The following is a 13,850-nucleotide window of genomic DNA, read 5'->3' as shown; positions in this document are numbered from 1 at the left end:
TATGTTTCCTTTATCCTGTTTATTGTGTTGTCTAACTTTGATTTTTATACAAACTTTGATTTTTATATATCCCTGAAGGGTCACCGATAAACTTGCAGTTAAAAAAACACAACGCAGAAACACTTTAAGTTAGAAAAAAAGATTAGACAAATATCTTCAGTTTTATAATCTGGAATCTTTGAATTTTTTCTCTGGTGAAACATAAGTAATCTTCATGGATGGGTTTCCTGAGTCAAGTGTTGCTTTGACCCAGCAAACGTATGGCTGGTAGTTCTGAGGGAGAACCTTAAATGTTCCTTTGCTACTGCCTTAAGCAACTGTAACTGAGTTTTAAGTTTTTGAGGTTCTGATGTAGACGCAATGATATATGTCTTTTCTATAATCGTAGAAAATGATGGCGGATGATTTAGATGAATTTAGTGAAGGTGAGAAGGCCAAGTTGGCGCAACGTATGGCGGAACTTGAAAATGATCCACCTTACATGGAAATGAGGGTAAGAGTATTAAATAGTCTTCCTGAATTTAAACACTTGTATTGCTAGGGTCTTAATTTAAGCTTGCTTTTACTGTGTTCTTAAGACTGTATTTACTATTGAAGTATATATTAAAGATTTATCTATTCAAAGTAATTTCTAACTTAAATACTTTGTATCTGTAGTTACGTAGATTTTCAAAAACCTGTTTGTTGCCAGGCATATACAGTGACATTTGTATTTGACAAGAAGGAAAACTTTTGTAGATGCTTACCATTGTTCCTTCCCCCATTCCTGGGGAAGTTGACTAGCAGGGATGTGCTCTCTGCCCACTCCAGAGCATGGCAGTTGGGATGGGGATTGAAGGTATAAATATCCTCATCATTTCTCTTAGGGAAACTGGGAGATATAAAAGGCAAATTACTGAATCTAATCAAACAAAATCTGTTCTTATCACAGTTTTCCTATTAGGAATTACAGCTTTAGAATTAGGTATTAAAAAGATTGTATAATTTATAGATCACCATTAAATTGATTAATAGTGCCAGTACCTGGGAAAAAGTTGTATCTAAGTAACTCAAGCTAGCTAGGTGTTATGGTAGCTAAATAAAGTCATCAGTGAAAAAGGAGTTTTGATTTGTCTGTTGTTTCACTTACAAAGCCCAAAACAGCTTGAGCTTTTACAATAATGAGTTTTCACTCCCCTTTTTCTGTTTCATCAGAAGGTTATGAGAATTCATCTTTCCCCTCCTATGGTCAATAGAAGTATTTTTACCTAGTCATAATAATTCTCTTCAGAAAGTTCTATTAATTCACTCCAGAAAGTTAATCCTTATGGAGCTGTGAGTTGGGTTTCTTTTTCTTTTTTTGCCTCCTCTGCTCAGAGTAAATTTAAAGAGGAGAATGTTTCCAGCGTATAGTCCAACAAAGTCCTAAGTTCTATGGCAAAGTGTAGTTACAGAGAACAGGCATGTTAAGCTTGCCCTGTAATACTCTGTAATTCTTTCATAGTTTCAAGCAGGGTGCAGTACAGCAAATCAGCACCCATAAAAAACCAGAGAGGATATGTATAAACTATGAAGCAGTTGTGGATTAGGACATGTGGTTTATGACATAAATTGCAATATATATTGTCAACATATTTCATGACATGAAATATATTGAATATACTGAAATATATTGAACTAGTAATTCCTGTGTTGCAGAGAACTATTTTGGTAGTGGAATGTATAACTTCCTTAATACGTTAATACAGCATAACTCTAAATCCCTCTATTCTCTAGTGCTAATAATTATGTTAATAATGTTGTTCTTACATGTGATATTTCTTTTACCTTGTGATACAGCGAAGTGTTTTGGTTTGCTTTCAGAATAAGGAAGCAGAGAACTTTTCTGAGACTAGCAAAATGTTAATCTCCACGGCTAAAGAAAATATACCTCCAAATAGTCAACGGAACTATCCTTTAGGTATAGTATACATTTTTGATTTGTCTTCTAGATTTAAATATCATACCTTTAAAATTTTTTGGAAGGGAATTACTGCTTTGGATTTTTAATTATAAAATGATCATTATATTCTGAGTGCATACCAATTCCTCAGCCTTCCAACTGTTTTGGGATTGTGTGGAACTTTTTTGTAGTCATGCTTTTTTTTTCAAGTAAGGAAAACATGCCAAGCACTTTCTTTTTGTTCTTGTAAAAGTAACTCTATTAAAAAAAACCACAACCAACCAAAACAAACAAACAAACAAAACAAAAAAAAACCCAACAAAAAGACCCACCAAAACAAAAAACCCCAACAAAGCAAACAAAAACAAACCAAAAAGCTGTTTACCAGTCATTGGTAGATTATCTGTCCTTTCCTGTTGTATTTGGATGGAGAAAAACCTTTGGAAGTCCATCTTTCATCTGCATTTTACTGCAAAAGGATAAGTTCTCAGTACTTTGTGCCAGGGAAGTAAGGAGGCCTTTTCTTCAGCCTCTCAGCTGTAGAGTCCTAGTTCCAACTTGGCTAAAACACACACAGTTAAGCTAATTTTTTCTTTTAAATGCTAAGTGTCATTTAAATGTTTAGGCATAGAGTACTGAACTGGTTGTATGGCTTTTGTAGTTTTGTTACAATGTAGTCATTTATTAAACAAGGAAAGAACAAGCACTTAGTTTTGGTTGGAATCTTAATAGATTTGTTTTGCTGTGACTGTCGGCTTAACCACTTTTTTCTTCAGAAATACCTATTGTCCTATTTTCTTATTCTCTGTATACTTTGTGATTTCTGCTTGAAAATGTGTGGTGATGTTCTTTGCTACATTTTACTCTCTCTGTAATGTCCCACTGGTTGTTGCATGTCCTACCATCTCCTTTCTGTGAGCACTACTGATTTTCCTTAGTTCAACTTGTATAGCTCAGGTTTGTCTTGACAGCTTTAGAGCTTTGCTGTGTCCTACTTCTTGTCGATAGGTAACTCTTCTTTGATATGTAGACACTTGGGTTTTGTACCTCATTACTTTTCATACTGTGCTGACTAATTCTGCAGCTTCAAGTGGGAGTAAAACCTGTCCTTTCCTTTTAAAGAAGATACGTCAGTGGATATTTGATGTTTTTTACATAATACCAATCTAATATATCTTTTAAATAAGTATTCATGCTACTCTATTGGGTTTGTGTGGCAGGGTTTTGGTAGCAAGGGAGGGGATAGGGGTGGCCTCTAAGAAGCTGCTAGAAGCTTCCCCGTCTCCAAGTCACCTGCCTCTGGCCACAGCTGAGCCAATCAGTGACGTCGGGAGTGCCTCTGTGGTAACGTATTCTAACTGAAAAAGCGGTGGTGGAGAGAAGGGGAATGGAGTGTGAAGGAGAATCAGGCAGACCCCCAGGTCAGTGCAGAAGGGCAGGGAGGAGGTGGCTGGAGCAGAGGTTCCCCTACAGCCTGTGGTGAGAGGGCAGGCTCTGCCCCTGCAGCCATGGAGGGTCACGGGGGAGCAGAGACTCACCTGACAGCCCAGGGAGGGCCCTACACCGGAGCAGGGTGGTATGCCCAAAGAAGGCTGTGAGTCCTGCTGAAGCACACTGCTCCTGAAGGACTGCACCCTATGGAAAGAGACCCATGCTGGAGCAGTTTGTGAAGAAAACTGTAGCCTGTGGGAAGGACTGATGTTGGAGAAGGTCGTGGGGGACTGTCTCCTGTGGGAGGGACTCCAGGCTGGAGCAGGGGCAGAGTGTGAGGAGTCCTCCCCCTGAGGAGGAAGGAGCAGAAGAGACAATGGGTGATATGCTGACCACAACCCCTATTCCCGTCCCCCTGTGCCACCTGGGGGGAGGAGGTAGAGAAATCAGGGGCAAAGTTGTGAGCCTGGGAAGAAGGGAGGGATGGGGGAAGGTGTTTTAAGATATGACTTTATTTCTCATCATCCTACTTTGATGTGATTGGTAACTAATTAAATTGACTTTTCTTCCCCAAGTTGGGTCTGTTTTGCTCATGACTATAATTGGTGAGTGATCCCTCCCCATCCTTGTCTCGACCTGTGAGCCTTTCCTTCTATTTTCTTCTCCCCATCCCACACAGGGAAGGAGTGAGCGAGTGGCCATGTGGTAGTTAGCTCCCAGCTGGGCTTAGACCATGACAGCTATGCTTAATGCTACGTCCCCTCCAGAATTTTAACAGAATTTGTGACCAGGAAAGTGCGTGTCTTAAAAAAAGGAGTCTGAGCTTCTGAATCTGGATGCCTGAACTGATCTTAGCTGCATAAATTAAAACATGGTTTTTATAAGGAAATGTTTATAGGAAAACTTCACTAAAAATTACCTGAAATGATAATTGAATATTCCTGGCTGCCAGAAGTCATACTGGATAAACTTGGTTAGAGGACAGCACTTGAATAAGTATCTACCTCACGTTTTTGGCAGTTTTATGATCAGCAGGTTAGTCCTGGCGTTGATAATTCTTTGCCTAACTGTGGAAACAAGTGGTGCAGAAAATAGAACACAGTCGGCAGTATCCCGGTGGCTGTGACAGACCCCTACATAACAGTTAAGCTGTTTTAATATTAAATGATGTTATCTCTTGTTGGAGAGCTATAATAGCACATGTCATATTGTGTTTATTATTACAAATTGGACTTAACTGTTGACACCTGAATATAGTAACACACATAATGAAATATTACAGATTCTGAAGGTCTTAAATGAAAAGCAACAGGTAGGTATTGCTGTGTTATGGTTTAACCCCAGTAGCAGCTAATCACCATGCAGCCACTTGCTCACTCCCTGGGGAGAGAACTAGAAGGGTAGAAGTGAAAAAAGTTTTGTGTTGAGGAAAAAAAACAGTTTAATGATTGAAATAAAAAAAAAAAAGTTAATGGAAGTCTTAACCTTTTTCTAAAAAATGAAAGTTGTCAGTGTGATTGTGTGTTATTAACAGAATGTGAAATGGCAAATAAATACAGCAAATATAGATTAAACAAAAGCAGAAAACCAATTAAAAATATATCTCTTACTATAAAGGAAGAATTTAGACAAAATTGGCATGAAATTACCATGAATATATGTTAAGTGGCATATTTTTGCCTTGCTAGGCTCTCCTAAGGTAAATTTTTGAAGTAAATAGTTTTCAAGTATCTCCTAAATCACTACCCATAATTGTTATCCCAGTGCTTTTCTGGTGGCCAGAAAAGAGTCTTCTGTAATAAAGTGAACTTTAAACCCTCTTTTGTTTGAATACCTCATGTATTTGAATCAAAGCACTTTATTCTCATTGGCTTTTTCAGTACTGTATTTTACTGGCTTCTGTGAAGTTACTGAATGAATTTTCACTCTGATGTGTTGCTTTTGATCTTTTTTTTTCCTTCTTGGTTTCCTGTAGTTAATCCAACAGTATTTTCATGTGAATATAAAAGGCAAGAGCAAGTAGCTGAAACAAACCATTTCTTCTGTATTCTTTTCCTCTTTACACTTACCCCTTTTTTGAGGTTGGAAATGGTACACCATTTTTTAACGGACCTCACACTTATATTATGTGCAAAATTAGGAGAAAAGTAACTTTCCCATTGGAGAAGCAGCTCCCATGCTGATTTGGGTTAGTAGTTGAGCTACAAGCTGTTTCCGAACAGTGTATAATGTATTTAATGAGGGATTGGGTTCTTCGGTTCTACAGAACAGCAGACAGGACCTGTTTTGCCTCATAATTATACGATTCTGACTTAGCTGAAACTATCTCAAGCCAAGGCAGCCATGTGTATTTTTACTAAGTATGTTTCAGTCTTTTATCTATTTCAGTATCAGGGTGATTCCCAAGTTAGCAATTTTCAGCATTTATATAATGTCATTTATACCGTGCAGGCACCAGTTAATGCCCTAAACATTTAAAATACTGGAGTCAAACACAGTACCACGCAATAAATTGGGAATGCTGAAAGAAGAAGTCTTGAATACCCCTCTCTTCCCTCTTACTCCCTGCTACTCATTTTAGATAGACCACAAGATGTAGAAATGCTTTCAGAGAAACAATAGGAAATAAAACCACCAAACAGCTGCGATCTGTGTCTCTTGCTGTGTGGTTTTGTGGAATTCACGAGCTCTCTGTGGAGAGTGGAGAAAGGGGCTGCAGAGGTGGGCTTCTGGGGCAGAGAGTATTTCTCATAAAGTACTTTAAAATATATTTTGAGAATAACACAACTTGCATAACATTATATTTTTAAGAGTGCAGCTGTTACGAGAGCTGCCAGTAATCTTGGAAAAGTACTAAATGTGTGTTTCGGGTCTACTTGAATTAAAAACACTGAGGTGGAAAGAAAAAAATGATTGTTATCATATGGACAGATTTCTTCTAGTTGTGTGGAAGCCAACATATTTTTCACATGCTTCCTGCAAACAAGTAGCTTGTTGCTTTCTAGGTGTGCAGTATCTGTTCTGTTGTGTGATAAGCACAGCTCAAGATACCACAGTAATTTAGAAGCTAACATGTCAAAGGAGATTTCCTGTGCAACATACATTGACAAAATAAATACATACAAATATTTAGGTTATTTTATGCTAACTGGTGAACTATCCAAATAAATTCAGTTCATTTTGCGTTTTTTTTTTTTTTTTTTTCTAGTGGGGAGAAAAAGCACAAGGACTAGAGGGGAAACGTAACATCCAAAAACCAATTCCATTTTTCTGTGCTTTCCACCCAACTGCTCATACAGAGAAGGTGGTTTTTCTTTCAGCTGTGTTGTAATAACTGATTGCATAGTTCATTGTTTTTATTGCTGACGTCGAATAAAAATCCTGATGTGGCTTTTGCAGGATGTGTTTTGTATTGATAAAAAAATAGTAGAATAATAATGCTTAACGGCATTAAACTTTTCAGGTGACTATGGATTGAGTTTACTTCTTGGGGAAGAATATGAACGAAAAAAACATAAACTCAGGGAGGAGCTTCAACAAGATTATAAGCGATATCTTTCTCAGGTAAAGCTCCTGGTCCGCTTGCCCGGCTTCAGTGAGTGTTTTAAAATGGCTCATTTTAATCGAATGAAAGTTAATAAAAATCTGTGGAAAATCTTTGTAAGGTGGCATTCGTTATGAGCGATGGCTGATTTCGAGGACTTGAGTAAAAGTAATTTCAAAGTGTCACTGCTAGGAAGAGTTATGTTTTAGGCTTCTCTGGATCTCATTGTCATGAGACCATGTAATACTTAGTACATTTTATTCTGAATATGTCTATTTATTTGTCTCTACTTCTTAGTTTCTTCTTAAGAATTTAAAATATAATCTGTAAACTTTCTTAAGTACCTATGTATTCTGTGGTCTGTAATTCAGGTAAGAATAGTCCAGTAATTAGTGTGACTCCGTTTAACAGCTTCTTTCCAATTTTAGAAATAAAAAACCTTTCATGTTCCACTTAGTGTCATTTATTTAATGTCACAGTAAATTTAAAATTGAAATGGTATGTATGAAATGGCATAATTTTGGGAATATTCTGTATCCCTTCTTAGTCAAACAGAAAAAAAATCAGGAACCAAATTATTTCTGTTGTCTGAAAATGCTAATTATCAGGTGCCTTCCGTTCTTAAAACAATGGATTTGTTTTAAGAAAAGAAGCCTTTTTTTGTTAAATCAAATATTTTTGAATGAAAGACTTTTTTTGAATAGTATTTTTTCCTTGACTTTCAGGGTATTTCACACGCAAAAAAGGTAGGGTGCCTGCAATATAATTTTTTTTTCCTTCAAATTAGTCACTTTTTGCTTTGCTTGAAAGCTTTGTGCTCTTTGAGTTTTTTAAAAAATTATTTCTTTTTTGTGCTTTGTGTATTTGTGCATGCTTAGTGATGTGTTGTGATTAACAGCATTGTTTGCGCAAAATGATTGCTTATATTATTTTCCATTAATAAGATTTTAAACCCCTTGTTGATTTCTTTTTTTCCTTACTACTTGCTATTGTTGCTGTCTCATGCTGACGTTACGGAAGTTTTTCTTTTAGCAGACATTTGCTTCAAGGCTTATCAGCTACATAGGTGTTATGAGATCAGGGTTTTTTTCTTGCTATGCATACTTTATAAAGCTGGAATAAAATCATAAACTCTGAAATATTATCATATGTCATCAGAACCAGGAGTCAGGGCGTTTTCCTTCTCCGTCACTGTGCAGTCACATCAGTTGTGCTTGGGAAAGCAGTGGAGCCAATTATTCAGCACATAGTGGCCAGAATACAAGTGTTGGGAGGAAAAAGTAATTCCAGAGGCACATTTTCTCAAGCTTTGTTCAATTACAGTAATTTTTGATTGTTTATATCACTACACTGTCATGTAGATATGATTTTCAAATTTAAAGTCGTCCATCCAAGTTGTTGTTCAAATTAAGCAACGTCAGTGGACGGGGAGGTAACACAATAGAAATACAATCTTCTGGTTTTCCTCGGGCTTTGAATAACACGCCTAGGAAACAGATAAACTTTATTAGCATGCGTTGGAATTCTTGAATAACGATAGCAACAGCAGGATTAACTGGCTTCTTAACCTCTAACCAAAATGATACTTTCTTGATTGTTGCTTCTTGTTCAGTCTTAAACTTCACATTATTTTCAGGTTAGAATATTGTGTTGAAACTTAATGTTTCATCATTCTCACCAGAGTAACCAAATAATATAATTTTTACATTAACATTTATTGTTTAATTCTCAATTGAACTTCAGTTTTACAACTTTAGGTTTCCAAGTTAATTTGTTTTTTTTCTGGCTGTAGTACACGTTAGCTTTATTAAGCTTCTAAGGCCCGAGGAAGAGATACGATAAGAATCTCTAATTTCCTTTCCCCACAAAAAGAGAGAGTGCAACTTTTAGCAGCTCTAATAGTGATATTATGTTGGTTAATAACTTGTTTAGTCTCATTTATGTAGAAAATGCAGTTTCCATATCAGCTTCTGATTTTTGGCAAATGCCTTTTTAATGTCAGAGTTAATCTCTACAGTGTTTTCAAAGTGTGAAAAGAATTACTTAATAATGAGGATGACAATTTATTGACTTGCTCTAGTAAAAATAACTTAGTTATCCATATTAATCTAGTTGTCTCAGTGCTTTAATATTTGCATGGTTATTAAATCCTTTACGTCTTTCAATGTGTAGTTGTGAAATACAATTCATAATGATGCAGTTCTGTACTGGAACAGGTACACTTCTTACCTGCTGACGTACCTCTAAGCTTTCAAGCTGTCTTACAACATAGATAGTAGAAAGAAGCAATGCTGGTGAAATATCGTATCTAACCCATTCTCCTCATCAGCCTATGCCACACAAATAGATGATATTTTTATTAAAGATAATCAGATTTATAAAACATGGGTGGTTGACTGAGAATGGCCTGGGGATGCTTTTAGTAAATGAGTGATGTGTGAAGAAGCCAGTAGACCTGGAAGCTAAGGACCCATTCGACCATTTGTTTTGAAAGGCTGGTACTTGACTTGCTGCACAGCTCGGTTCCCAAGCTGTGGCCCAGGGAGCTGCATGGAGCAACAGCATAGTATTCTCAGTGGAAGGTTCTGTCCTGAATATGACTGCTGGTCTGGAAGGAATTACAAGATTTGTATGTGATGGGTCATTATCCTGAAGTATTTAAGGACTGCTGTTGTGGAAAACAATGCTGAGAGATAGAGTGGTGATTGTAGTGTTAGTGGGGATTCCATCTGTTAGAGGTAGACATACATTTTCAACAGAAGTTTTTCATCTTAAGTAAGGTAGTGTCTTGGAAGATTCCTCTTATGCTTGAACAGATGCTTGTGCTTATGCTACTTGCTTACAGTAAAATTGAGTAATGGTGGTGTTTTGCTTTTTTTTGAATAAAAATATGTTTTTTTTAATATGCAGAGACTAACTTATGTAATCCTTGAAGCAGTGTAGCAGGGAAGAAGTGACAAACACTTTGAAACGTAGGCACGAAGCTTGACAAAACCCTTGCGTTCCTGCGTTCCTTGACTTCACTTCATTCATGTGTTCAAAGAACATCTTACATTTTCAAAATGTGAATGTTGTCTTCGGTCTTGATTTCATTAAATTGATCAGCTATATTTCAGAAAATATAATTCCTAGCAACTATTTAGCAAGTAAGGTTTGGTATTTTAAAATATATTGATTTTAATGTTTTTTTTTAATGTAGAAAAATTATCTGGCTACTGGTGAAGTAGATCCATATACTCAGGGATTATCTCTTCCTATTGATGAGCGAAGATCTGCTAAGGTAAATATATAGAGGAAATGAAGTGGTATGTAGCTTGAAAATTCATCTGGATATTTAAAGTGGTGTGGAAAAATTATTTCCCCTTAAGTTTTTCTGTTTGGTTGGGTTTTTTTACCCTGTTTACAAATGAACATTTTTGGAGGTGAAGGTTAGAATAATCTTCAGAAACAGTAAAGTCTTTAAATTTTGTCATTGTTTTTAAAGTTTTAATCCTAGGTTACCTCTACTCTTAGTTTGTAGATAACTAGATGTGTAATTCTATACTGATACTAGTTTGAGGTTTGCTACTTCTAATTCATACTTGGTGTGTCCAAAAGCTGTAGTGGTTGTGCTGGGGTTTTATTCAGCAGTAAATATTGATCTAATGAAGATAATTGGTGTTTTATATATATATAAATTTCTAATTTATTAGTCTTATTACTGCAGCCTGGGGATAATTTAAAAAGTATTTGCCTGTAGCTATTTCTACAGTGGTATTCGTGTCAGTTCCTCTCAGAACCAAAGCTTTCTGCTGTACAGGATTCGCTTTGATGTGTTTGTGTACATGTAACCTACCTGCTTATCCTCCTGTGTTTTGTTTTTTTTTAACAGATTTCAGAAATCTAAATAAAAGCTTGTCTGGTATTTCACGTATTGCCTGCTGTTAATATAGGTTTCTTCCCAATTTCTTTGAGAGCACAGATACTACTGTGCTTTGTGAAAGGACACTCTGTGTTTAGCCAGTTTATGGTCTTGTTTTTATATGTTGGAGAAAGATACCAGACGTAACAGCGTCTCCGCTGTTGGAGGGTCACGGAGATTAGAATATGAAGATGCAGCATGCATATGTGGATTTTCTTAACCTCTGATCCATTCCTCTGATCCATAGTAGGATTGTGTGAAACCCTAAATCGGTTTTACAGGGGTTACCTCTCTTCCTGCTTTCACACCGTTGACCTCATATTCCCAGTTCCTTTATAGTGTTTGCTCCTAAATTGATCCAGGAAGTTGCATTGGTAGAAACACTGTAATTTAGTGAATATTTTTGCTGATTTAAGGAACACCACTGCTTGGTTGTGAGGACGGGTCAAACACCAATAAGGCAGAAAGAGAACCTATTGCCGGAGGAGGACTGGACTGTTGCACTCTTCGAGGGTTCTGTTTGCTTTTAGGTTTTGTAACCTGTTGCCTTGGAGTTACGTTGTTGTTCAGTGTTTGGGGCGAGACTATCACTTACAGAATGTGCTGGTCTTGCCCTCACTGTGCTTACTTAAGCTTTCTGCTTCTCTTGTGCTGGCAATAATGTTTGGCCATATGAGGAGCCAGGTGAGAACTCAGTTAAGGGAAAATTGCTGTTACAAGATTGCCCAGAGAAGTTGTGGATGCCCCATCTCTGGAAGTGTTCAAGGCCAGGCTGGATGAGGCTTTGAGCAACCTGGTCTAGTGGAAGGTGGCCCTGCCCATGGCAGGGGGGTTGGAACTAGATGGGCTTTAAGCTCCCTTCCAACCCAAACTGTTCTGTGATTCTGTGATATAAAAATGCCCCAAACTCCAGATTATGCTAGTGGTAAAAAAAAAAAGAAAAAGGGGGAGGCAGCAAGAATGACATTTCCCAGGAAGGGGAAAGGATGACTCCCCAGTGGCAGCATGCATTTGTGCTGAGTTTAACTTCAGGTTCTTGTGAACTTTGTGTTAACCCCTGTGAGTATGTGTGCGGAAACAGTGAAAGATAAAGGATCTTTGATTAATTCTGTGGAAATTAAAGGCTTATCTGAAGTGGGAACATGACTGATCATTGATGGTTTCATGTCAACATTCGTTGAGATTTTCTGTACAAGTGTGTTGTAATCCTTTTTACCCATTTATTTATTGGTATTGCAGAACCCAGAAGCTGCCATAAGGTGTCAGACTGTGCCCTGCTAAACATTTCTCCTCTGGGCAGAAATTATTCAAGATTAACATTTGCATTTTAGTTTCCTCTGTTAAGTAAAATGAGCAGTCACGCAGCATATTGAATTTTCTTCTGAGTGTGTTGCCACCTGTTAAAGACAATGCTAGTTTCTCAGCTTTGGAAAATACCCCTCAGCCAGCTTTCATTGCTGTCCACAGGTTTTATGTGGTCACTGTCAGAAAACCAATAGTCAAAAATTTTTAGAAAAAACCCACAGTTTTGGGGAGCATTGGTCTCATTTGTAAAACTGTTCCTAAGCTGGTATTCCTATGATCATTCTGGTATAAATTATTTTTGTTTAAAATTTGTTCATGGGAAAGTACCCCTACTTTAATATGTTTTAAAACATTTTGCTTTTTTATTGGAAAATACTGCAGTGGAGAAGCAGATGATTCATCATATTGTGATTGTTATTCTCTTTCCGTTGTGTATATGATGGTCGGAATTAGGTAGTATGAGGGATCCCCCATGCTCTAAACATAAGGTACTAATATAAGGAAATAATGCAAATCAGAATTTGCTTTACCTGGAGACTTTTGTATTTCATATTAAATAATTAGGCTATTGATGTACAATCCCTGCATATTTTTAGACCTGAGCAAGCCCTTTATAAATGTTGCTACCTTGCAAAAGCAGCTAGGTCAAGGTGGATAGATCGTGTTTTTCTTAGTTTTCCTTATATTCTTCATGCTTTTGACTCTTTTTGCAGTCAGCCTAACTGCTCGTTTGAATTTGACAGTTCAAGTTCTGTCCTAAGCTATCATTGACACATCTTGTCTACACGTCTTTGTTGTTCTGTTTTAATTATAAGTGGGGCAATACACAATTAACACAAAAAAAATTTGCATGTTTTAAAAGTCGTCCGTAAATACATTAAGATTGGAAATTAGAAGGCCATTTCTAATCATCAGAGGAATGAGGCTTTGGAACAATTTTGGAGTAGGTTTAGCAGGAGGAAACCTAACTGGTTTTAAGAGGCAGCTTGGTTTACTGCAGTGTTACTGGGGACAAGACTTCATGCCCAAGAAGCTGACTTCTGCTTACAGATTTCAGATTAAGAGAAAGTGCTGTGTTCAAGAATGAACAAAAACCTCAAAGCAATTCAACCCCTATTTGTACATCACAAAGAACGGGGAGGGCAGACACATAGCCTGCATGTGTTCATTTAATACTGCCATTCTGTGAAGTTCAAAGCTACTCAAAATGCAGAATTATGATGCACTTGTCAATGCCTGTTTTAGGAGAAACTACGGCTTGAAAGAAACAAGGAATACAATCAGTATCTCAGGGATAAAGAAGAATGGAATGAAAGGCTAAGGAAATTAGGGAAGAATACCACAGAGGTAATACAGTTTTACTGAAGCTGATACCAAGAAGAACACACATGACCTTGTCAATTGTTTTATCAATGACTAAGACATACAAAGTAAAACAAAATAAGCAAAGAATGTCATTCAGTTAGGTCACAGTTTTATGAATGTATCTAGCAAGTCCTGGTTATGAGTTGAAGTACAGTTCTTGATTCCTACTTCAGTCATGTCTGTCTGGTAGAAGGATGCTTCATTTTTCTGTGTGTCTGAAGCAAGTCCCTGAATTGTTCTTGGTGATAAGTGATGGCCAAAATGCTTTCCTTAGTTTGAATTTGTAGCTGCTTTTTCCTCAGTCTGTGCTCATTTCATGAGAAAGCAAGGCAAGTGCAGGCAGCTGGCTATTATATGATACTGTGCATCTGTGAATCAAGAAA

At 37.1% G+C, this 13,850-nt stretch overlaps 1 protein-coding gene across 1 annotated transcript in view; it reads left to right on the top strand.

Annotated features, from left to right (window-relative positions):
- Nucleotides 1–391: 391 nt before the first annotated feature.
- The window catches only part of CSPP1 (centrosome and spindle pole associated protein 1), a gene marked incomplete at its 3' end in the record, with an annotated part of 31,049 nt that continues 17,590 nt past the window's right edge, over nt 392–13,850 (top strand). The window contains exons 1-6 of the mRNA XM_010156452.1: nt 392–493; nt 1,843–1,939; nt 6,816–6,916; nt 7,622–7,642; nt 10,096–10,176; nt 13,348–13,449. Of these exons, the coding sequence (XP_010154754.1) occupies nt 392–493; nt 1,843–1,939; nt 6,816–6,916; nt 7,622–7,642; nt 10,096–10,176; nt 13,348–13,449 (504 nt within the window). The remainder of the gene's footprint in view (nt 494–1,842; nt 1,940–6,815; nt 6,917–7,621; nt 7,643–10,095; nt 10,177–13,347; nt 13,450–13,850) is intronic.

Source organism: Eurypyga helias, unplaced genomic scaffold (assembly GCF_000690775.1).
Source record: "Eurypyga helias isolate BGI_N326 unplaced genomic scaffold, ASM69077v1 scaffold318, whole genome shotgun sequence".
Lineage (NCBI taxonomy): Eukaryota > Metazoa > Chordata > Aves > Eurypygiformes > Eurypygidae > Eurypyga > Eurypyga helias.
The sequence above is the reverse complement of the archived record's forward strand: the minus strand, read 5'-3'. Positions and strand labels throughout refer to the sequence as shown.